General features: G+C 43.4%; 1 protein-coding gene across 1 annotated transcript; it reads right to left on the minus strand.

The window, feature by feature from the left end:
• Positions 1-2557: 2557 nt before the first annotated feature.
• Positions 2558-21202, minus strand: LOC106587978 (large neutral amino acids transporter small subunit 1). The gene is made up of 10 exons (XM_045708753.1): positions 19940-21202; positions 16819-16944; positions 16530-16635; positions 13723-13767; positions 13317-13440; positions 13134-13237; positions 10125-10221; positions 4709-4858; positions 4446-4623; positions 2558-3563 (listed from the first exon to the last, which is right to left on the minus strand). The coding sequence occupies exons 1-10, from the start codon at positions 20472-20474 to the stop codon at positions 3508-3510; spliced, it is 1521 nt and encodes a 506-aa protein (XP_045564709.1). The 5' UTR covers positions 20475-21202; the 3' UTR covers positions 2558-3507.
• Between the last annotated feature and the right edge of the window lie 5476 nt (positions 21203-26678).

Here is a 26678-nt window from a genome sequence, read left to right on the forward strand (position 1 = left end):
CCTGGTGGGAAATGCAGTCTGGGAGGGGGGTTGACCTTCAGAAGGCTGAAAGGTTGACCCTCCTGAAGTGGCATGCACTGTTTAGTCTCTCCCAGTCAGCCTTCTTCCAGACCAGTCCACAGGGAGAACTGGGTCTCTTCCAGACCAGTCCAAAGTCCCAAATGGCACCCTCTTCCCTATATAGCTAGTGCACTACTTTGGGAGAACAGTAGCACGTGGGCCCTGGTCCAGAATGGTGCATGGTATATAGTGAATAGGGTACTATTTGGGACTACAGCCTGGGTGTGTTCTCCTTCAGTTTCACCTCCAGACATGCTGGGGGCCCCATGAGATGTTTTTCAGCATGTTTGTTTAGCCTGCTCAATCTGGTGTCAGTCAGTTTGTGAGTCTCTCTCTCTCCGGCTCGCCTAGTGTTTTTACCCAGCAACAGGTGGCTGGCGCTGAGGCAGAGACCATCATCAGTGTCAAATAAATAAAACGCTAGCTTTTAAAAAAAACCTCTCCTGGATTTTAAAAATGTCGATCCAGAGTTTTATGAATGAGCTAAAAATCTGTTCTGCTGTTTTATACTCGGCACCCGGTGACATCATGTTGTGACATCATTGCATGCCCAAGCATGCTCTTTCTTACGCTTTTGGTTTATGATATGTGGAGAAAAATAATGAAATGTCTGAAATGACTGTGTGTGAGCGTCGGTGTGGTTACTGCTGCTCTCCTCATATAGCCTCACACACACATATAGTAGACTGGATTTCACATGTTCAAATCCATTCCAACTGTATGAATGTATAGTAACTACAGGCTAACTGGATTGACTTGTTTTTCTGCAGTATGTTACTGTCAATACAACCAAAGTGTAAAAAGGTCAGCCAGCCCTCAAAAAACAACATTCAAAACCCCAAACGACAATCACTCTTCACTCCCGTCATCATTGGGTGTGTCAAAAACTTTATTTATAAAACCAAATTCACATTCAAAGTGCAGCACAGGGAGGACACTTAGAACAATGTCTTGGTATTTCATATAAAAATAGAGTTTGTAACATTCAGAGCAAACAGAGTATTAAACAAAACCAACAAGACAAGGCACTGGAAGTGTCAAAAAAGCTTCAGGAATATCTCTGTTGGTAGAATACAGACAGTAACAACTCTCTCTCTCCTCCTGTCTCTCTCTCCTCTCTCCTCCTGTCTCTCTCTCTCTCTCCTGTCTCTCTCAGAATCTGTCGGTAGAATACAGACAGTAACAACTCTCTCTCTCCTCTCGTCTCTCTCTCCTCTCTCTCCTCCTGTCTCTCTCTCCTCTCTCCTCCTGTCTCTCTCAGAATCTGTTGGTAGAATACAGACAGTAACAACTCTCTCTCTCCTCTCGTCTCCTCCTGTCTCTCTCTCTCCTCCTGTCTCTCTCTCCTCTCTCCTCCTGTCTCTCTCTCTCCTCTCTCCTCCTGTCTCTCTCTCTCCTCCTGTCTCTCTCTCCTCTCTCCTCCTGTCTCTCTCTCCCCTCTCTCCTCCTGTCTCTCTCTCTCTCCTCTCTCCTCCAGTCTCTCTCTCTCTCCTCTCTCCTCCTGTCGCTCTCTCCTCCTGTCTCTCTCTCTCCTCCTGTCTCTCTCTCCTCTCTCCTCCTGTCTCTCTCTCTCTCCTCTCTCCTCCTGTCTCTCTCTCTCTCCTCTCGTCTCCTGTCTCTCTCTCCTCCTGTCTCTCTCTCTCTCCTCCTGTCTCTCTCTCTCCTCCTGTCTCTCTCAGAATCTGTCGGTAGAATACAGACAGTAACAACTCTCTCTCTCCTCTCGTCTCCTCCTGTCTCTCTCTCCCTATCTCCTCCTGTCTCTCTCTCTCCTCTCTCCTCCTGTCTCTCTCTCCTCTCCCCCCTACCTCTCTCTCTCTCCTCCTGTCTCTCTCTCCTCCTGTCTCTCTCTCTCTCTCTCCTCCTGTCTCTCTCTCCTCTCTCCTCCTGTCTCTCTCGGAATCTGTCGGTAGAATACAGACAGTAACAACCTATGATAACATTAGATAACTAGTTCAATAGGTCATCTCGTCCTCCAGCCGGCTCTCTCTCTCTCCTCCTGTCTCTCTCTCCTCTATCCTCCTGTCTCTCTCTCCTCTCTCCTCCTGTCTCTCTCTCCTCTCTCCTCCTGTCTCTCTCTCCTCTCTCCTCCTGTCTCTTTCAGAATCTGTCGGTAGAATACAGACAGTAACAACCTATGATAACATTAGATAACTAGTTCAATAGGTAATCTCGTCCTCCAGCCGGCTCTCTCTCTCTCCTCCTGTCTCTCTCTCTCCTCCTGTCTCTCTCTCTCCTCCTGTCTCTCTCTCTCCTCCTGTCTCTCTCTCTCCTCTCTCCTCTTTCCTCCTGTCTCTCTCTCCTCCTGTCTCTCTCTCTCCTCTCTCCTCTTGTCTCTCTCTCTCCTCCTGTCTCTCTCTCTCCTCTCTCCTCCTGTCTGTCTCTCTCCTCTCTCCTCCTGTCTGTCTCTCCTCTCACCTCCTGTCTCTCTCTCCTCCTATCTCTCTCTCCTCCTGTCTCTCTCTCTCTCCTCCTGTCTCTCTCTCTCTCCTCCTGTCTCTCTCTCTCTCTCCTCCTGTCTCTCTCTCTCCTCCTGTCTCTCTCTCTCCTCTCTCCTCCTGTCTGTCTCTCCTCTCACCTCCTGTCTCTCTCTCCTCCTGTCTCTCTCTCTCTCCTCCTGTCTCTCTCTGTAGGAATGGAGCCTGGGGACTCTAGAACACCGACTTACAATTCTGAATTCTAGTAACTATTTTACCTTCCGAGATGTGCACTTCCTAAAGAACGAACTTCTTCAGGACCAAATATCATGCCTTCATACTACCAGTTATGTAAATAAAAGGGAAAGGAAAGGGGGGGATATCTAGTCAGTTGTCCAACTGAATGTATTCAACTGAAATGGTGTCTTCCGCATTTAACCCAAACCCTCTGAATCAGAGGCTGCCTTAATCGACATCCACGTCTTCGGCGCATGGGGAACAGTATCAGGGCTGGGGTCAATTCCATTTCAATTCAGGAACTACAATGAAATTAATATTCTCTTCAATGCATTTCAATTAGGAAAATGTGGAATTTGGTTTACTTTCTGAATGGAATTGAAATTGAGCCTAACCCTGCTAAGTACACCTCTAGAACTCCCCAGTTTAACATTTAAAGACACTGTTAAAATAAGAAAAACACAGTCTACATAACTGCTATTTAAATATAGGAAGAAATATAAACAAAGACAAGATACTGAAAAGACAGTTTGAAAATGTAAAGAAAAGACAGCAAGGTGGGTTTTCTGTGTAAACAGCCAAATAGTTAGGCCTACTTACTAGCTGGTCCCCCACCCCTTCCTTCTGGACACAATAAACCCACCCCCATCCCCACTGACTCCTTAATCAAGGTTAGGGGTCAAAGGTTAGAGAGTATTCAGAGTGATCAGCCTGAGATGAACACACATTAACCGTCCAGTACTGCTTCAGTGGTGGTACAGCGGCTTGGGTTGCAGTGGAGAATAGGTTGAGTTCATGAGTCCTGAGGAACCACGTTGAGAAGCTTCTGACAGAACACGGTCAACAAGCCTGCAAGAAAACCAGCTCTACTATTACACCCTTTCATCATCAGCAGTAGTACTAGTAGTAGTACTAGTAGTAGTAGTAGCACAGCAGTAGTGTTAGTAGTAGTACTAGTAGTAGTAGTAGTACAGTAGTAGTAGTAGTAGTAGAAGTAGCACAGCAGTAGTAGTAGTAGTAGTAGTAGTAGTAGTAGTACAGTAGTAGTAGTAGTAGTGTATTTAATTAATCTAGATGTCATCTTGATGTGTACTGTACATGAACCTTGTTAGTAGAAGTGATAGTTTAGTATATTGATGTGTACTGTACATGAACCTTGTTAGTAGAAGTGATAGTTTAGTATATTGATGTGTACTGTACATTAACCTTGTTAGTAGAAGTGATAGTTTAGTATCTTGATGTGTACTGTACATTAACCTTGTTAGTAGAAGTGATAGTTTAGTATATTAATATGTACTGTACATTAACCTTGTTAGTAGAAGTGATAGTTTAGTATATTGATGTGTACTGTACATTAACCTTGTTAGTAGAAGTGATAGTTTAGTATATTGATGTGTACTGTACATTAACCTTGTTAGTAGAAGTGATAGTTTAGTATATTGATGTGTACTGTACATTAACCTTGTTAGTAGAAGTGATAGTTTAGTATATTAATGTGTACTGTACATTAACCTTGTTAGTAGAAGTGATAGTTTAGTATATTGATGTGTACTGTACATTAACCTTGTTAGTAGAAGTGATAGTTTAGTATATTAATGTGTACTGTACATTAACCTTGTTAGTAGAAGTGATAGTTTAGTATATTAATGTGTACTGTACATTAACCTTGTTAGTAGAAGTGATAGTTTAGTGATTTTCTACAGGAAGTGACAGCAGTGTTAAGTTACTCACTGATGCCATTGATGATCCAGCTGGGTTTTTTCTTCCACCAAACACCAAAGAAATAGACGGGTACTCCAGTGGCGATGATACCGAAGCCGATGCCACACTCCACGGGCGTCTTCCAAAATGACACCACAATGAGGAAAACAGACGCTACCACGAAACTCACCGGGAGTAGGAGATTCACCTGGAACACACAACGATGTAGGACCCACAGGAGAATCACACACAGAAATACTTATACAAACGGATACACACACAGACAGACTTACCTTGATGGGTCGCTCCAGTTCAGGTCTCCTGTATCGCAGCCACATCATGCCGATGATGGCCGTGGAGACGCAGAGCCAGTCGAAAAAGCTGAAGAAGTTGATGATAGAGAAGATGTCGCTGGATAATGCATACAGCAACGTCATAATGCACTGAAAGAGTAAGAGAACATACAGCACCGTCACTATGCACTGAGAGAGAACATACAGCACCGTCATAATGCACTGAGAGAGTAAGAGAACATACAGCACCGTCACTATGCACTGAGAGAGAACATACAGCACCGTCATAATGCACTGAGAGAGAACATACAGCACCATCATAATGCACTGAGAGAGAACATACAGCACCGTCATAATGCACTGAGAGAGTAAGAGAACATACAGCACCGTCACTATGCACTGAGAGAGAACATACAGCACCGTCATAATGCACTGAGAGAGAACATACAGCACCATCATAATGCACTGAGAGAGAACATACAGCAATGTCATAATGCACTGAGAGAGAACATACAGCACCGTCATAATGCACTGAGAGAGTAAGAGAACATACAGCACCGTTTTAATGCACTGAGAGAGTAAGACAACATACAGCACCGTCATTATGTACTGAGAGAGAACATACAGCACCGTCATAATCCACTGAGAGAGAACATACAGCACCGTCATAATGCACTGAGAGAGAACATACAGCACCGTCATAATGCACTGAGAGAGAACATACAGCACCGTCATAATGCACAGAGAGACAACACACAGCACCGTCATTATGTGCTGAGAGAGAGACAACATACAGCACCGTCAATATGCACTGAGAGAGTAAGAGAACATACAGCACCGTCATAATGCACTGAGAGAGTAAGACAACATACAGCACCGTATATGAGAGACACATCACCAAACGTCATAATGCACTGAGAGACAACATACAGCACCGTCATAATGCACTGAGAGAGATAGAACATACAGCACCGTCACTATGCACTGAGAGAGTAAGAGAACATACAGCACCGTCATAATGCACTGAGAGAGAGAGAGACAACATACAGCACCGTCACTATGCACTGAGAGAGACAACATACAGCACCGTCATTATGTACTGAGAGAGTAAGAGAACATACAGCACCGTCACTATGCACTGAGAGAGACAACATACAGCACCATCACTATGCACTGAGAGAGACAACATACAGCACCGTCATTATGTACAGAGAGAGAGAGAGAACATACAGCACCATCACTATGCACAGAGAGAGTAAGAGAACATACAGCACCGTCACTATGCACTGAGAGAGACAACATACAGCACCGTCACTATGCACTGAGAGAGACAACATACAGCACCGTCACTATGCACAGAGAGAGAGACAACATACAGCACCGTCACTATGCACAGAGAGAGTAAGAGAACATACAGCACCGTCACTATGCACAGAGAGAGACAACATACAGCACCGTCACTATGTACTGAGAGAGTAAGAGAACATACAGCACCGTCACTATGTACTGAGAGAGTAAGAGAACATACAGCACCGTCACTATGTACAGAGAGAGAGAGACAACATACAGCACCGTCACTATGCACAGAGAGAGAGAGACAACATACAGCACCGTCACTATGCACAGAGAGAGTAAGAGAACATACAGCACCGTCACTATGCACTGAGAGAGACAAAATACAGCCCCGTCATTATGTACAGAGAGAGAGAGAACATACAGCACCGTCACTATGCACTGAGAGAGAACATACAGCACCATCACTATGCACAGAGAGAGAGAACATACAGCACCATCACTATGTACTGAGAGAGACAACATACAGCACCGTCACTATGCACTGAGAGAGAAAGAACATACAGCACCGTCAACATGCACAGAGAGAGAGAGAGAACATACAGCACCATCACTATGCACAGAGAGAGAGAGAGAACATACAGCACCGTCACTATGCACTGAGAGAGAGAACATACAGCACCGTCACTATGCACTGAGAGAGACAACATACAGCACCATCACTATGCACAGAGAGAGAGAGAGAGAACATACAGCACCGTCACTATGTACTGAGAGAGACAACATACAGCACCATCACTATGTACTGAGAGAGACAACATACAGCACCGTCACTATGCACTGAGAGAGAGAGAGAACATACAGCACCGTCACTATGTATTGAGAGAGAACATACAGCACTGTCACTATGCACTGAGAGAGAGAGACAACATACAGCACCGTCACTATGTACTGAGAGAGACAACATACAGCACCGTCAGTATGCACTGAGAGAGAGAGACAATATACAGCACTGTCACTATGCACTGAGAGAGACAACATACAGCACCGTCACTATGTATTGAGAGAGAACATACAGCACCGTCACTATGCACAGAGAGAGACAAAATACAGCACCGTCATTATGTACAGAGAGAGAGAGAGAACATACAGCACCCTCACTATGTACTGAGAGAGACAACATACAGCACCGTCAGTATGCACTGAGAGAGACAACATACAGCACCATCACTATGCACTGAGAGAGTAAGACAACATACAGCACCGTCATAATGCACTGAGAGAGACAACATACAGCACCGTCACTATGCACTGAGAGAGACAACATACAGCACCGTCATTATGTACAGAGAGAGAGAGAACATACAGCACCGTCACTATGCACAGAGAGAGAGAGAACATACAGCACCGTCACTATGTACTGAGAGAGTAAGAGAACATACAGCACCGTCACTATGTACTGAGAGAGTAAGAGAACATACAGCACCGTCACTATGTACTGAGAGAGTAAGAGAACATACAGCACCGTCACTATGTACTGAGAGAGTAAGAGAACATACAGCACCGTCACTATGCACTGAGAGAGACAAAATACAGCACCGTCATTATGTACAGAGAGAGAGAGAACATACAGCACCGTCACTATGCACTGAGAGAGAACATACAGCACCATCACTATGCACAGAGAGAGAGAACATACAGCACCATCACTATGTACTGAGAGAGACAACATACAGCACCGTCACTATGCACTGAGAGAGAAAGAACATACAGCACCGTCAACATGCACAGAGAGAGAGAGAACATACAGCACCATCACTATGCACAGAGAGAGAGAGGAACATACAGCACCGTCACTATGCACTGAGAGAGAGAACATACAGCACCGTCACTATGCACTGAGAGAGACAACATACAGCACCATCACTATGCACAGAGAGAGAGAGAGAGAACATACAGCACCGTCACTATGTACTGAGAGAGACAACATACAGCACCATCACTATGTACTGAGAGAGACAACATACAGCACCGTCACTATGCACTGAGAGAGAGAGAGAACATACAGCACCGTCACTATGTATTGAGAGAGAACATACAGCACTGTCACTATGCACTGAGAGAGAGAGACAACATACAGCACCGTCACTATGTACTGAGAGAGACAACATACAGCACCGTCAGTATGCACTGAGAGAGAGAGACAATATACAGCACTGTCACTATGCACTGAGAGAGACAACATACAGCACCGTCACTATGTATTGAGAGAGAACATACAGCACCGTCACTATGCACAGAGAGAGACAAAATACAGCACCGTCATTATGTACAGAGAGAGAGAGAGAACATACAGCACCCTCACTATGTACTGAGAGAGACAACATACAGCACCGTCAGTATGCACTGAGAGAGACAACATACAGCACCATCACTATGCACTGAGAGAGTAAGACAACATACAGCACCGTCATAATGCACTGAGAGAGACAACATACAGCACCGTCACTATGCACTGAGAGAGACAACATACAGCACCGTCATTATGTACAGAGAGAGAGAGAACATACAGCACCGTCACTATGCACAGAGAGAGAGAGAACATACAGCACCGTCACTATGTACTGAGAGAGTAAGAGAACATACAGCACCGTCACTATGTACTGAGAGAGTAAGAGAACATACAGCACCGTCACTATGTACTGAGAGAGTAAGAGAACATACAGCACCGTCACTATGTACTGAGAGAGTAAGAGAACATACAGCACCGTCACTATGTACTGAGAGAGTAAGAGAACATACAGCACCGTCACTATGCACTGAGAGAGAACATACAGCACCATCACTATGCACAGAGAGAGAGAGAGAGAACATACAGCACCATCACTATGTACTGAGAGAGACAACATACAGCACCGTCACTATGTACTGAGAGAGACAACATACAGCACCGTCACTATGTATTGAGAGAGAACATACAGCACCGTCACTATGCACTGAGAGACACAACATACAGCACCATCACTATGCACAGAGAGAGACAAAATACAGCACCGTCATTATGCACTGAGAGAGAGAGACAACATACAGCACCGTCACTATGTACAGAGAGACAACATACAGCACCGTCACTATGTACTGAGAGAGAGAGACAACATACAGCACCGTCACTATGCACTGAGAGAGAGAGAGAGAACATACAGCACCGTCACTATGCACAGAGAGAGAGAACATACAGCACCGTCACTATGCACAGAGAGACAGCACCGTCATTATGTACTGAAAGAGAGAGACAACATACAGCACCGTCACTATGTACAGAGAGAGAGAGAGAGAACATACAGCACCGTCACTATGCACTGAGAGAGAGAGAGAGAGAACATACAGCACCGTCACTATGCACAGAGAGAGAGAACATACAGCACCGTCCCTATGTACTGAGAGAGAGAACATACAGCACCGTCACTATGCACTGAGAGAGAGAGAGAGAACATACAGCACCGTCACTATGCACAGAGAGAGAGAGAGAACATACAGCACCGTCACTATGCACAGAGAGACAACATACAGCACCGTCACTATGCACAGAGAGAGAGAACATACAGCACCGTCCCTATGTACTGAGAGAGAGAACATACAGCACCGTCACTATGTACTGAGAGAGAGAGAGAGAGAGACAACATACAGCACCGTCACTATGTACAGAGAGACAACATACAGCACCGTCACTATGCACTGAGAGAGAGAGACAACATACAGCACCGTCACTATGCACAGTCAAACACTGATTCACACAACAGGCGTCAAACACAGATACACACAACAGGAGTCAAACATTGATTCACACAACAGGAATCAAACACTGATACACACAACAGGAATCAAACACAGATTCACACACCAGGAGTCAAACACTGATACACAACAGGAGTCAAACACTGATTCACACAACAGGAGTCAAACACAGATTCACACACCAGGAGTCAAACACTGATACACAACAGGAGTCAAACACTGATTCACACAACAGGAGTCAAACACTGATTCACACAACAGGAGTCAAACAATTGAGAGGTTAAATAAATAAATATTCATACAGAAGGTTGATAATGACAGGACTCACGGTGAAGATGAGTGAAGGCTGAGGGGTGAGCAGGATCGGGTGGATCATGGACAACAGAATGGGCAGGTGACCTTCTCGTGACCCGACCAAAAACAACCTGACAGAAAGAAAGATGGAGAGAAGTCTATTACAAACAGGTACCCAGTACTGCATGTAAGTTGACCTGTGTGCATTGACTCTAGAAGGTTATATTGTGAGGTGAGTGGGCTGTGAGGTGTGTGTGTGCATATACAGTGTCTTGCGAAAGTATTCACCCGCCTTGGCATTTTTCCTATTTTGTTGCCTTACAACCTGGAATTAAAATGGATTTTGTATCATTTGATTTACACTGGGATTTTTGCCCATTCTTCAAGGCAAAACTGCTCCAGCTCCTTCAAGTTGGATGGGTTCCGCTGGTGTACAGCAATCTTTAAGTCATAGCACAGATTCTCAATTGGATTGAGGTCCGGGCTTTGACTAGACCATTCCAATACATTTACAGCGAGGGAAAAAAGTATTTGATCCCCTGCTGATTTTGTACGTTTGCCCACTGACAAAGAAATGATCAGTCTATAATTTTAATGGTAGGTTTATTTGAACAGTGAGAGACAGAATAACAACAACAAAAAATCCAGAAAAACGCATGTCAAAAATGTTATAAATTGATTTGCATTTTAATGAGGGAAATAAGTATTTGACCCCCTCTCAATCAGAAAGATTTCTGGCTCTCAGGTGTCTTTTATACAGGTAACGAGCTGAGATTAGGAGCACACTCTTAAAGGGAGTGCTCCTAATCTCAGTTTGTTACCTGTATAAAAGACACCTGTCCACAGAAGCAATCAATCAATCAGATTCCAAACTCTCCACCATGGCCAAGACCAAAGAGCTCCCCAAGGATGTCAGGGACAAGATTGTAGACCTACACAAGGCTGGACAAGGCTACACAAGTGTTGCTTTAGCAGTATGCTTAGGGTCATTGTCCTGCTGGAAGGTGAACCTCCGTCCCAGTCTCAAATTTCTGGAAGACTGAAACAGGTTTCCCTCAAGAATTTCCCTGTATTTAGCGCCATCCATCATTCCTTCAATTCTGACCAGTTTCCCAGTCCCTGCCGATGAAAAACATCCCCACAGCATTATCCTTCCACCACCATGCTTAACTGTGGGGATGGTGTTCTTGGGGTGATGAGAGGTGTTGGGTTTGTGCCAGACATAGAGTTTTCCTTGATGGCCAAAAAGCTCAATTTCAATCTCATCTGACCAGAGTACCTTCTTCCATATGTTTGGGGAGTCTCCCACATGTCTTTTGGCGAACACCAAACGTGTTCACTTATTTTTTTCTTGAAGCAATGGCTTTTTTCTGGCCACTCTTCCGTAAAGCCCAAGCTCTATGGAGTGTACAACTTAAAGTGTTCCTATGGACAGATACTCCAATCTCCGCTGTGGAGCTTTGCAGCTCCTTCAGGGTTATCTTTGGTGTCTTTGTTGCCTCTCTGATTAATTCCCTCCTTGCCTGGTCCGTGAGTTTTGGTAGGTGGCCCTCTCTTGGCAGGTTTGTTGTGGGGCATATTCTTTCCATTTTTGAATAATGGATTTAATGGTGCTCAGTGGGATGTTCAAAGTTTCTGATGTTTTTTTACAATCCAACCCTGATCTGTACTTCTCCACAACTTTGTCCCTGACCTGTTTGGAGAACTCCTTGGTCTTCATAGTGCCGCTTGATTGGTGGTGCCCCTTGCTTAGTGATGTTGCGGACTCTGGGGCCTTTCAGAACAGGTGTATATATACTGCTCAAAAAAATAAAGGGAACACTTAAACAACACATCCTAGATCTGAATGAAAGAAATAATCTTATTAAATACTTTTTTCTTTACATAGTTGAATGTGCTGACAACAAAATCACACAAAAATAATCGATGGAAATCCAATTTATCAACCCATGGAGGTCTGGATTTGGAGTCACACTCTGCCACCTCATCAGGAGCATGCCCAGGCGTTGTAGGGAGGTCATACAGGCACATGGAGGCCACACACACTACTGAGCCTCATTTTGACTTGTTTTAAGGACATTACATCAAAGTTGGATCAGCCTGTAGTGTGGTTTTCCACTTTAATTTTGAGTGTGACTCCAAATCCAGACCTCCATGGGTTGATAAATTGGATTTCCATTGATTATTTTTGTGTGATTTTGTTGTCAGCACATTCAACTATGTAAAGAAAAAAGTATTTAATAAGATTATTTCTTTCATTCAGATCTAGTATGTGTTGTTTAAGTGTTCCCTTTATTTTTTTGAGCAGTATATATACAGTATATATACACACCGGTGGACTTTATTTAACTAATTATGTGACTTCTGAAGGTAATTGATTGCATCAGATCTTATTTAGGGGCTTCACAGCAGAGGGGGTGAAAACATATGCACCCACCACTTTTCCATTAAAATTTAAAACAAAAATTGAAACAAGTATTTTATTTTTTTACTTCAACAATTTTGAATATTTTGTGTATGTCCATTACATGAAATCCAAATAAAAAGACATTTAAATTACAGGTTGTAATAAAACAAAATAGGAAAAATGCCAAGGGGGTGAATACTTTTGCAAGGCACTGTATATGTCTGTGTGTTTAGTTTGTGTGCTAGCGTGTGTGTGTGTGTGTGTGTGTGTGTGCTAGCGTGTGTGTGTGTGTGTGTGTAACTGTGTAGGTTCCGTCCCTCTCTTCGCCCCGACCTGGGCTCGAACCAGGGACCCTTGCACACATCAACAACTGACACCCACGAAGCATCGTTACCCATCGCGCCATAAAAGCCGCGGCCCTTGCGACGCAAGGGGAAACCCTATTTCAAGTCTCAGAGCGAGTGACGTTACTGATTGAAACGCTATTAGCGCGCACCACCGCTAACTAACTAGCCATTTCACATCGGTTACGTGTGTGTGTGTGTGTGTGTGTGTGTGTGTGTGTGTGTGTGTGTGTGTGTGTGTGTGTGTGTGTGTGTGTGTGTGTGTGTGTGTGTGTGTGTGTGTGTGTGTTACCTGGAGGAAGTGAAGAGAGATCCGTTGACGGAGCCGAAACAGGACAGTCCCACAAACACAGGGATGATCCAGGACATGACACCCAGGTGGAAGTTACCAAAGTCCTGCAGGTCACAGTTACTTGGAGTTAGGGGTAGCTGTGTGTGTGTCTGTGTGTGGGTAACGTCATGCTCGTAGTCTCACCACTGCCACGGCCTCTGAAGCCACCATCTCCTCAGGGCTGATGGTGGTGAAGTAGGCCAGGTTAGTAAGGACATACACCACCGTCACCACGGGCAGGGAGAGCATGATGGCACGCGGCAGGTTCCTACACACACACACACACACACACACACACACACACACACACACACACACACACACACACACACACACACACACACACACACACACACACAAATGAAGCAAGGGTCAAGGAAAGGTCAAACGTAAACTTCCTCCAGGTGACAGGGAGGAGAAAATCTAAAATGTCACCCTAGCATACCGTATAGAGGCGATGGCTGCCGTTTTATGGCCTGACTAACCAACTGTGCTATTTAGTTTGTTACAAATTTTCTACATAACCTATAGTGCACTACTGGTGACTTACTTGTGCGGCTGAATCATCTCTTCTGTGACTAAATTTAAATTATTCCTGTGAAAAAAAATGAAAAAAAAATGTGTTTCACGTAACTGCACTAGAGATGCCAGACAGACAGTAGACCTATACCATTATGAACCACTGTAGTAGAGATGCCAGACAGACAGTAGTCCTATACCATTATGAACCACTGTAGTAGAGATGCCAGACAGACAGTAGTCCTATACCATTATGAACCACTGTAGTAGAGATGCCAGACAGACAGTAGTCCTATACCATTATGAACCACTGTAGTAGAGATGCCAGACAGACAGTAGTCCTATACCATTATGAACCACTGTAGTAGAGATGCCAGACAGACAGTAGTCCTATACCATTATGAACCACTGTAGTAGAGATGCCAGACAGACAGTAGTCCTATACCATTATGAACCACTGTAGTAGAGATGCCAGACAGACAGTAGTCCTATACCATTATGAACCACTGTAGTAGAGATGCCAGACAGACAGTAGTCCTATACCATTATGAACCACTGTAGTAGAGATGCCAGACAGACAGTAGTCCTATACCATTATGAACCACTGTAGTAGAGATGCCAGACAGACAGTAGTCCTATATCATTATGAACCACTGTAGTAGAGATGCCAGACAGACAGTAGTCCTATACCATTATGAACCACTGTAGTAGAGATGCCAGACAGACAGTAGTCCTATACCATTATGAACCACTGTAGTAGAGATGCCAGACAGACAGTAGTCCTATACCATTATGAACCACTGTAGTAGAGATGCCAGACAGACAGTAGGCCTATACCATTATGAACCACTGTAGTAGAGATGCCAGACAGACAGTAGTCCTATACCATTATGAACCACTGTAGTAGAGATGCCAGACAGACAGTAGTCCTATACCATTATGAACCACTGTAGTAGAGATGCCAGACAGACAGTAGTCCTATACCGTTATGAACCACTGTAGTAGAGATGCCAGACAGACAGTAGTCCTATACCGTTATGAACCACTGTAGTAGAGATGCCAGACAGACAGTAGTCCTATACCATTATGAACCACTGTAGTAGAGATGCCAGACAGACAGTAGTCCTATACCATTATGAACCACTGTAGTAGAGATGCCAGACAGACAGTAGGCCTATACCATTATGAACCACTGTAGTAGAGATGTCAGACAGACAGTAGTCCTATACCATTATGAACCACTGTAGTAGAGATGCCAGACAGACAGTAGTCCTATACCGTTATGAACCACTGTAGTAGAGATGCCAGACAGACAGTAGTCCTATACCATTATGAACCACTGTAGTAGAGATGCCAGACAGACAGTAGTCCTATATCATTATGAACCACTGTAGTAGAGATGCCAGACAGACAGTAGTCCTATACCATTATGAACCACTGTAGTAGAGATGCCAGACAGACAGTAGTCCTATACCATTATGAACCACTGTAGTAGAGATGCCAGACAGACAGTAGTCCTATACCATTATGAACCACTGTAGTAGAGATGCCAGACAGACAGTAGTCCTATACCATTATGAACCACTGTAGTAGAGATGCCAGACAGACAGTAGTCCTATACCATTATGAACCACTGTAGTAGAGATGCCAGACAGACAGTAGGCCTATACCATTATGAACCACTGTAGTAGAGATGCCAGACAGACAGTAGTCCTATACCGTTATGAACCACTGTAGTAGAGATGCCAGACAGACAGTAGTCCTATACCATTATGAACCACTGTAGTAGAGATGCCAGACAGACAGTAGTCCTATACCATTATGAACCACTGTAGTAGAGATGCCAGACAGACAGTAGTCCTATACCATTATGAACCACTGTAGTAGAGATGCCAGACAGACAGTAGTCCTATACCATTATGAACCACTGTAGTAGAGATGCCAGACAGACAGTAGTCCTATACCATTATGAACCACTGTAGTAGAGATGCCAGACAGACAGTAGTCCTATACCATTATGAACAGCGCTGTATTCATCATGTGTTTGTTTGTTATTTATTCAAACTAGACAGACATTTCAGTGGTTTAAACTGATAATGAATACATAGACACTGGACCAGACTAAGAAGCAGGTAAAGTGTTCTGTAGTCCAGGACTAGGTTTAATCTGGGTGTGAGACATTTATCCCAAACACTAGTTCTGTTCCCTCCTCCCTAACTACCAGCCCTCTCCTCCCTAACTACCAGCCTCCTCCTCCCTAACTACCAGCCTCCTCCTCCCTAACTACCAGCCTCCTTCTCCCTAACTACCAGCCTCCTCCTCCCTAAGTACCAACCTCCTCCTCCCTAACTACCAGCCTCCTCCTCCCTAACTACCAGCCTCCTCCTCCCTACCTACCAGCCTCCTCCTCCCTACATACCAGCCTCCTCCTCCCTACCTACCAGCCTCCTCCTCACTACATACCAGCCTACTCCTCCCTACCTACCAGCCTCCTCCTCCCTACATACCAGCCTACTCCTCCCTACCTACCAGCCTCCCCCTCCCTACATATCAGCCTACTCCTCCCTCCCTATCTACCAGCCTCCTCCTCCCTACCTACCAGCTTCCTCCTCCCTACATATCAGCCTACTCCTCCCTACCTACCAGCCTCCTCCTCCCTACATACCAGCCTTCTCCTCCCTACATACCAGCCTCCTCCTCCCTAACTACCAGCCTTCTCCTCCCTACCTACCAGCCTCCTCCTCCCTACATACCAGCCTCCTCCTCCCTACCTACCAGCCTCCTCCCTACCTACCAGCCTACTCCTCCCTACCTACCAGCCTCCTCCTCCCTACTTACCAGCCTCCGTAGGCAAACAGGCCACTGTACAGGGCCAACCCAAAGCTGCCAACGTCCGTCCTTGTCCCTTCGAATGCGTTCTCTGGCCAAAGACGCTCCGTCCCTCCTGAAAAGAGATGAACGTTTGTGAGTGGACTGACAGAAGAAGATATCACTGACAGATTGCAACAAAAACTCTTATTCAAGGCTTCTCTGTGTGTGTATCTGCACTTCAGTCTGTCTGTGTGTTTACTTCTCACCTCTGTGTGTGTATCCAGCACTTCAGCCTGTCTGTGTGTCTACTTCTCACCTCTGCCAATCTGCACAAAGCCGAGGATGATGATGAGCACCAGAGCGAGGAGCTTGGCTGCAGTGAAGACATCCTGGACCCGTGTGGCAGCCTTCACACTCCAGCAGTTTACTGCTGTCAAGAGCACTGGAACACACACACACAGACAGACAGACAGACAGACAGACAGACACACAGACAGACAGACAGACAGACAGACAGACAGACAGACAGACAGACAGACGAACAGACAGACAGACAGACAGACAGACAGACAGACAGACAGACAGACAGACAGACAGACAGACAGACAGACAGACAGACAGACAGACAGACAGACAGACAGACAGACAGACAGACAGACAGACAGACAGACAGACAGACAGACAGACAGACAGACAGAGGTTTATTCTGCAGGTTAGGGGAGAATTGCTAGCCTGTTGGAAACAGCCTGATCGCTGCGTTCACCATTCTATTTCATGTCACAGTAAAACAGAATGGTGAACACGGACAGTCAGACAGGACAGCTGGTTCCTTCCACCTGGCAAGAATAATTGCTGTCCTAAGGGCATCCGTTTGTAATGTGAGGCGCAGAGTACTACATAGAGCCATGACTTCATGGAACTCTATTCCACATCAGGTAACTGATGCAAGCAGTAGAATCAGATTTATTTATTTATTTATTAAAAACAGGTAAAAATACACCTTATGGAACAGCAGGGACTGTGAAGAAACACACACAGATACAGACACCCACATACACACACACGCAAGCACACACACTCTATACACACGGACATTGTAATATTGTTGTATGGTGGTATTATACATGTTGTATTGTACATTTTGAATTGTAGATACAATTGAAGGTGGAAGTTTAGGTTGGAGTCATTAAAACTCGCTTTTCAACCACTCCACACATTTCTTGTTAACAAACTATAGTTTTGGCAAGTCGGTTAGAACATCTGCTTTGTGCATGACACAAGTAATTTTTCCAACAATTGTTTACAGACAGATTATTTCACTTATAATTCACTGTATCACAAATCCAGTGGGTCAGAAGTTTACATACACGAAGTAGACTGTGCCTTTAAACAGCTTGGAAAATTCCAGAAAATGATGTCATGACTTTAGAAGCTTCTGATAAGCTAATTGACATCATTTGAGTCAATTGGAGGTGTACCTGTGGATGTATTTCAAGGCCTACCTTCAAACTCTGTGCCTCTTTGCTTGACATCATGGGAAAATCAAAAGAAATCAGCCAAAAAAATTGTAGACCTCCACAAGTCTGGTTCATCCTTGGGCGCAATTTCCAAATGCCTGAAGGTACCACGTTCATCTGTACAAACAATAGTATGCAAGTATAAACACCATGGGACCACGCAGCCGTCATACCGCTCAGGAAGGAGACGCGTTCTGTCTCCTAGAGATGAACGTACTTTGGTGCGAATAGTGCAAATCAATCCCAGAACAACAGCAAAGGACCATGTGAAGATGCTGAAGGAAACAGGTACAAAAGTATCTATATCCACAGTAAAACAAGTCCTATATCGACATAACCTGAAAGGCCACTCAGCAAGGAAGAAGTCACTGCTTCAAAACCGCCATAAAGAAGCCAGACTACGGTTTGCAACTGCACATGGGGACAAAGATCGTACTTTTTGGAGAAATGTCCTCTGGTCTGATGAAACAAAAATATAACTGTTTGGCCATAATGACCATCGTTATGTTTGGAGGAAAAAGGGGGAGGCTTGCAAGCCGAAGAACACCATCCCAATCGTGAAGCACGGGGGTGGCAGCATCATGTTGTGGGGGTGCTTTGCTGCAGGAGGGACTGGTGCACTTCACAAAATAGATGGCATCATGAGGGAGGAAAATTATGTGGATATATTGAAGCAACATCTCAAGACATCAGTCAGGAAGTTAAAGCTTGGTCGCAAATGGGTCTTCCAAATCGACAATGACCCCAAGCATTCTTCCAAAGTTGTGGCAAAATGGCTTAAGGACAAAGTCAAGGTATTGGAGTGGCCATCACAAAGCCCTGACCTCAATCCTATAGAAGAACTGAAAACGCGTGTGTGAGCAAGGAGGCCTACAAACCTGACTCAGTTACACCAGCTCTGTCAGGAGGAATGGGCCAAAATTCACCCAACTTATTGTGGGAAGCTTGTGGAAGGCTACCTGAAACGTTTGACCCAAGTTAAACAATTTAAAGGCAATGCTACCAAATACTAATTGAGTGTATGTAAACTTCTGACCCACTGGGAATGTGATGAAAGAAATAAAAGATGAAATAAATCATTCTCCCTACTATTATTCTGACGTTTCACATTCTTAAAATAAAGTGGTGATCCTAACTGACCTAAGACAGAGGATTTTTACTAGGATTAAATATTAGGAATTGTGAAAAACTGAGTTTAAGTGTATTTGGCTAAGGTATATGTAAACTTCCGACTTCAACTGTACCTCAATTACCTCTTACCCCTGCACATCGTGGTATCCCGTGTATAAAGCAGAGTTATCGTTACTCATTGCGTATTTATTATTACATGTTTTACTTTTCTATTATTTCTCTACTTTCACTCAGCATTGTTGGTAAGGGCCGCGTAAGTACGTGTTTCACTGTTAGTCTACCAACACCTGCCGTTTACGATGCATGGAATTTGATACGTGTTTCACTGTTAGTCTACCTACACCTGCCGTTTACGATGCATGGAATTTGATACGTGTTTCACTGTTAGTCTACCTACACCTGCCGTTTACGATGCATGGAATTTGATACGTAGCTGATGCAACCAGACAGGAAATATTGGTTTAACAGTGTTTTACTTGCTATATTGTATTTACTTCGCCACCATGGCCTTTTCTTGCCTTTACCTCCCTTATCTCACCTCATTTGCTCACATTGTATATAGACTTATTTTTCTACTGTATTATTGACTGTATGTTTGTTTTACTCCATGTGTAACTCTGTGTTGTTGTATGTGTCAAACTGCTTGCTTTATCTTGGCCAGGTCGCAATTGTAAATGAGAACTCAACTTGCCTACCTGGTTAAATAAAGGTGAAATAAAAAATACATAAAAATAGGTTCATTCAAAGTGTTGAGAGAATATATGTATCTCATAAAGGAAACTGACTTACATATACACTGGCAGGCGATCAATTTAGCTACACGCTCTGGTACTGGAGAGCACGGGAAGACGGGTTTGAGTAAATAAGTAGCAAATACATAAGAAACGATGTACTGAGAAGAAGGGCGGATGATCAGCAGTTCTATCCAGAGTTTTAGGAATGCAGGAAGAGACCCATAGACCTCAAGAATGTAGGCATAATCTCCACCAGATTTGGAGATGGTGGTCCCTAATTCAGCATAGCACAGGGCCCCCACTGTCGAGAACAACCCACAGACTGCCCAAATGATCAACGACAGTCCGACAGAACCAGCTTCCTTCACTACCCCGATGGGTGTCAAGAATATCCCCGAACCGATGACGCTACCCACGATGATAGCAACACCATTCAATAGAGTTATAGATCTTTTCAGTTCAACTGTGTTCTCCCCGGAGATGCTGCCAGTTGGGTTTGTGAACGCACTGCCTTCAATCGGACAAAACTCTTTTTCGTGGACGCCTGATTCCCCCGGGGACTTCGACTGACGTTTCTTCAAACTTAACATGTTGAGAAATATTTCTTCAAACTTCTATTCGTGAATATTGCGAGGTGAAAACCTACATAAAGTTTGCCAGCTAGGTGGTCCTGTACAGTAGCTAGTTAGCTAAACGTTGTAATAGTTAGTGTTGGTGTGGTGATGCAGCGTGGACGTGGAATGGAAGCTAGAATAACTTTACTAGGGGTTTGGAGTAACCGGTTGTTCCGCCACATATTTGAGTCTGCTGAGGATCCTACCAGGCAGAACAAACCTGTGATTTCTGGGAGATCATCAAAAGCAATTCAACGCAGCATGTTTTTTTTGACTCATTCAGCAGTTTTTATCTGATTAAGTACAATACCATAGGAAATGAAAGTTGATTGTCTCTTCTTCCTGTTAATAAGACGCTGGTTGGACATTTTGATAAATAGCCCAATGTCAAAAACAGAGTTTTAACTGTCCAAAACAAGAACGAATATGCACAAACAGTTCGTGATATATTGAAAAGCTAAGCATACAATGTACTATATACACATACATGTGTAACAATAGTCATCACATTACTTGTATTTGGTTTTAAACGAGCACCTTATAAACTGAACACGCACCAAAAACCACGGCAATAATTCACTGATATGGATTAGGGGAGACATCAGGATGTCGGCTACGCGCTGTCGAAACTAACAACTAAAAACACATGGACACTGGATATATTTTCTTCCGTGGTTAGAGAACAACACACCGCTACATTTTGGGTCGCTAAAACGGAAAGAGAAACGCAACACGCACGTATTTGTCCATCACGTTGAAATGAAATGGGCGAGAGAGGAGGAAATGAGGGTGCGCACCCTGTTTAAACTAACACAGCTCAAACAACGGAATCTGGGAATAATGTCCAGGTCATTGGTTAGAAGACAATATGTAGAAGACATTTTTTTAAGTGTTGCATTTTGATTAAAGTGGTTGGCCAACGCGGTAAGTGTAACGCAAAAAAATAAATTGTTAATAACTTTATCGATGTCACCCTGAAATCAACAGAACTGAACTGGGGGTTTAAACTAACACCATTCCAAGGCCAAATGGGAACTTGGAAAAACCTATACATGGATGGTTGGATGAGAACTTGTAGAAGGATTCAATCTATATTTTGGCATTTCGGATGTTGAGTTGCAACTTCGGGAGGCTGCCATTATGGGAAAGAGAACAGACCTCTTTTTCTGTTGGTTCAGTTAAACAGCATAAGACATCAACAGTGACAACGATGGGTTGCGATTTAAGTGATAGTTTGAATGTGATCGACTTTTATAGCGGGACTGCTCCGAATATTCCGTGCCATTTCATTAAGTCCCGCGCATCCCCAAATACACTGTACAAAACAACATATATTGATTGATCTGTTTTAAGTCATCTATTTTATGTCATCGTGATGAATATAAACGTTCATACTAACATAGTGGTTAGAGCGTTGGGCTAGTAACCGAAAGGTCGCGGGATCGAATCCCCGAGCTGACATTCTGCCCCTGAACAAGGCAGTTAACCCACTGTTCCCCGGGCGCCGAAGACGTGGATGTCGATGCTGAAGACACATTTCAGTTGAATGCATTCAGTTGTACAACTGACTAGGTATCCCCGCCTTTCCCCTTCGCCAGTCTGAGGTAAAAAGGATGTGTAATTACACAAAATGTTATGTGGTGAAAATACAAGCTTTCCTTCAGAACAACAGATCTATACGTGCTTTATTTCAAAGGGATATTATGTCACAATTTACTGGAATACATTTGTCAACAATATCTGTTGGGAAAAATTATGTTTTTTACCACACAAATACCTGCTTGTTAACTAGGTCAAAGAGGTGTCTTTCAGAATGATCCATAAGTATTACCCTGTGAATCATTACCTGAAGAAACTCCAAAAGACTTTGACATTAACTGTACTTTTTGTGTTGAGCATCCAGAAACAATTGAGCATTTATTTTGGCATTTGTCTACATGTAAAAACATAATGTAAAAGATATTCATAGTTTTATAATTATTAATAATCTTGATGACTTTTTTTTTTTTAATTATGGGAGAATGTGCTGCTCGGTTTCCTTAACCATAATAAGGATAAAGAAAAACTATTTTACCTCATAAATCTAATTGTGCTAATGGAAAAAAGTCATATTCATAAATGTAAATTCACTAATAAAAAACCACTCTTCCGTGTTTTCTATAAGGAAATGTAACAGTACATTAAGAACACAATGTTCTGGGACACTGTAAAGTCCATGGAGAATAAGAGCACCTCCTCCCAGCTGCCCACTGCACTGAGGCTAGGAAACACTGTCACCACCGATAAATCCACTATAATTGAGAATTTCAATAAACATTTTTCTACGGCTGGCCATGCTTTCCACCTGGCTACCCCTACCCTGGTCAACTGCCCTGCACCCCCAACAGCAACTCGCCCAAGCCTCCCCCATTTCTCCTTCACCCAAATCCACATAGCTGATGTTCTGAAAGACTTGCAAAATCTGGACCCCTACAAATCAGCCGGGCTAGACAATCTGGACCCTCTCTTTCTAAAATTATCTAATGAAATTGTTGCAAGCCCTATTACTAGCCTGTTCAACCTCTCTTTTGTATCGTCTGAGATTCCCAAAGATTGGAAAGCTGCTGCGATCATCCCCCTCTTCAAAGGGGGAGACACTCTAGACCTAAACTGCTACAGACCTATATCTATCCTACCCTGCCTTTCTAAGGTCTTCGAAAGCCAAGTTAACAAACAGGTTACCGACCATTTTGAATCCCACCATACCTTCTCCGCTATGCAATCTGGTTTCAGAGCTGGTCATGGGTGCACCTCAGCCACGCTCAAGGTCCTAAACTATATCATAACCGCCATCGATAAAAGACAATACTGTGCAGCCGTATTTATCGACCTGGCCAAGGCTTTCGACTCTGTCAATCACCACATTCTTATCGGCAGACTCAACAGCCTTGGTTTCTCAAATGACTGCCTCACCTGGTTCACCAACTACTTCTCTGATAGAGTTCAGTGTGTCAAATCGGAGGGCCTGTTGTCCGGACCTCTGGCAGTCTCTATGGGGGTGCCACAGGGTTCAATTCTCGGGCCGACTCTCTTCTCTGTATATATCAATGATGTTGCTCTTGCTGCTGGTGATTCTCTGATCCACCTCTACGCAGACGACACCATTCTGTATACTTCTGGCCCTTCTTTGGACACTGTGTTAACTGACCTCCAGACGAGCTTCAATGCCATACAACTCTCCTTCCGTGGCCTCCAACTGCTCTTGAATGCAAGTAAAACTAAATGCATGCTCTTCAACCGATCACTGCCTGCACCTGCCCGCCCGTCCAGCATCACTACTCTGGACGGCTCTGACTTAGAATATGTGGACAACTACAAATACCTAGGTGTCTGACTAGACTGTAAACTCTCCTTCCAGACTCACATTAAGCATCTCCAATCCAAAATTAAATCTAGAATCGGCTTCCTATTTCACAACAAAGCATCCTTCACTCATGCTGCCAAACATACCCTCGTAAAACTGACCATCCTACCGATCCTCGATTCCGGCGATGTCATTTACAATTTAGCCTCCAACACTCTACTCAACAAATTGCATGCAGTCTATCACAGTGCCATCCGTTTTGTCACCAAAGCCTCATATACTACCCACCACTGCGACCTGTACGCCCTCGCTTCATACTCGTCGCCAAACCCACTGGCTCCAGGTCATCTACAAATCTTTGCTAGAGCCCCGCCTTATCTCAGCTCACTTGTCAACATAGCAGCACCAACAGGTAGCACGTGCTCCAGCAGGTATATCTCACTGGTCACCCCCAAAGCCAATTCCTCCTTTGGCCGCCTTTCCTTCCAGTTATCTGCTGCCAATGACTGAAATGAACTGCAAAAATCACTGAAGCTAGAGACTCATATCTCCCTCACTAGCTTTAAGCACCAGCTGTCAGAGCAGCTCACAGATCACTGCACCTGTACATAGCCCATCTGTAAATAGCCCATCCAACTACCTCATCCCCATACTGCATTTATTTATTTATCTTGCTCCTTTGCACCCCAGTATCTCTACTTGCACAATCATCTTCTGCACATCTATCATTCCAGTGTTTAATTGGTATATTGTAATTACTTCGCCACCATAGCCTATTTATTTACTTACCTCCATTATCTTAACTAATTTGCTCACATTGTATATAGACTTTTTGTACTGTATTATTGACTGTATGTTTGTTTATTCCATGTGTAACTGTGTTGTTGTATGTGTCAAACTGCTTTGCTTTATCTTGGCCAGGTCGCAGTTGTAAATGAGAACTTGTTCTCAACTAGCCTACCTGGTTAAATAAAGGTGAAATAAATAAGAAATTAATAAAACATTCAACATTCTTCTAATAAGAAATCTGTTAAAACAATCAATATGTGTGTTCCTTTTAAGGTCTTTGTATAATCTGTAATTTGTTGTACCCCCTAGCATATGTTATCATTGTCTGTTTGTATACTTCTTGTATGTATATAGGTTTATCTGATATATATATATATATATATATATATATATATATATATATATATATATATATATATATATATATTTGAGAAAAAACACTCTTGTGTAAGGTAGTAACACAAACTGGCCACATCAGGGACATTAGCGCAATATACAATCACTTAATATTGATAAATAATTCAACATGTCATTTTAAGATGATAGTATATGTTGCCCACTCAAACTATTGAAACAACGACATCTATGTCTCACTAATTTCACCATTAAGAGTTTCAAAATGCTCATACAATGGAACCAGGCGCTCTAGACACAAGCCTCCATAGTGTCTGTGCATTAGGCTGAACGTTTGCCGTCCCTACGTACTGCGCACGCCCAAGTCTCTCAAGCCAGTGAGGGGACATTTACATTTTTTTCAATGTTGCCTGCATGTTCATTTCATAGTACTTACAATCAGTTTTGTGTATTTACAATGTAAACGTGTGCAGTGTGTAACTGTACTGTACCTGACACACTATATACTTAACCTTTATTTTATTTGTGTTGCATTCTTTTTAATCTTATACAAGATTACTTGAAGTAATATATTAATTGTGGCTCTGATGACTCAGATCAAAGAACATTAAAACTCAATCAGTCACATTGGTGCCGTGACTCCCACCCATATACTAAACTCCACCCCCATCCATCCAGGAAAATGAAATGTTCATCAATCTGTACCTATTCTGATTACAGCCACAGTAGCCTAGTGTGTATCAATGTTCATAGTGCTTCAATTAGCAACGAATATAGAATTTGGCTTTACAATGCATTAACCCTCCTGTTGTATTCGTTTCATTTTAATTCATTCTGTGTTCCGGGTCCAAAATGACCGCCCCATTATAGCTGATTATAAATCCATAATAATAGATATATTATCACCTAATGTTGTGTTAGAACCTTTTATCAACTTAAGTTCTTGTGAACATAAGCTTTGAACTTCTATTTGCTATTTATGGCCTGTAGGCCTCATTGACCTGAGCTCATACAACTTGTTTTTGAGTAAAAAAAAGCATAATGTATGGATTATTTTGACTATAACAAATACTCAGATGAAACATGTTGTGCTATTTATCACAGACTACTTCATGTCAAAGTTTAACAAGGACTCTCTCCTCCTCACCAGTGTCATGATCAAAGATATGATCAAGAGTCTCACATACAGTAAGTATATCGTTTGGTCATTGTCCTGCCACAGAATGAATTGTGAGCAAGGCCTCAAAAAAGTTTTTATATACCAGAGCTGCGAGAAAAGCTTCTATATATTATTGAAATAATGCTGCGATTGTTTGTTAGAATGCCAACAGGTGTGGTTCCCGTGGGGGAAAGATTCTGGTAGGGGTTGCCATGGAAGCCAAGAAGGGGAGTGAGGTGTGTGTGTGCGTGTGTGTGCGCGCGTGTGTGTGTGTGTGTGTTCAAACAAACATGCATGTGGGGGTCTGGGAGAGTAAGTGTGTCCATCTGATGAATGGGCATGTGCCTGAGCTCAATTTTATACACTAATTGTAGTCTCACCCATTCATTTCTAATGACTGATCATCTTTGACCCGGGAACACCACAGGTGTACAAAAGTTAAATAAAACACCCAAAATTTTATGAAAATCATCAAAATGTACTTTGTGTGTTTAGATGCCCTGTGTGGACAAAGTAATGAAACCTTATGACAATC

This window comes from Salmo salar, chromosome ssa26, assembly GCF_905237065.1.
Source record: "Salmo salar chromosome ssa26, Ssal_v3.1, whole genome shotgun sequence".
NCBI classification, from domain to species: domain Eukaryota; kingdom Metazoa; phylum Chordata; class Actinopteri; order Salmoniformes; family Salmonidae; genus Salmo; species Salmo salar.

Bases quoted from the DNA above. Each gene is read 5' to 3' on its own strand.
- LOC106587978 (XM_045708753.1), bottom strand. From the start codon at position 20,474: ATGTTAAGTTTGAAGAAACGTCAGTCGAAGTCCCCGGGGGAATCAGGC. The intron at 16,636-16,818 runs GTGAGAAGTAGA...ATCTCTTTTCAG, and splicing joins CTTTGTGCAGATTGGCAGAG to GAGGGACGGAGCGTCTTTGG. The intron at 4,624-4,708 runs GTAAGTCTGTCT...TGTGTGTTCCAG, and splicing joins AACTGGAGCGACCCATCAAG to GTGAATCTCCTACTCCCGGT.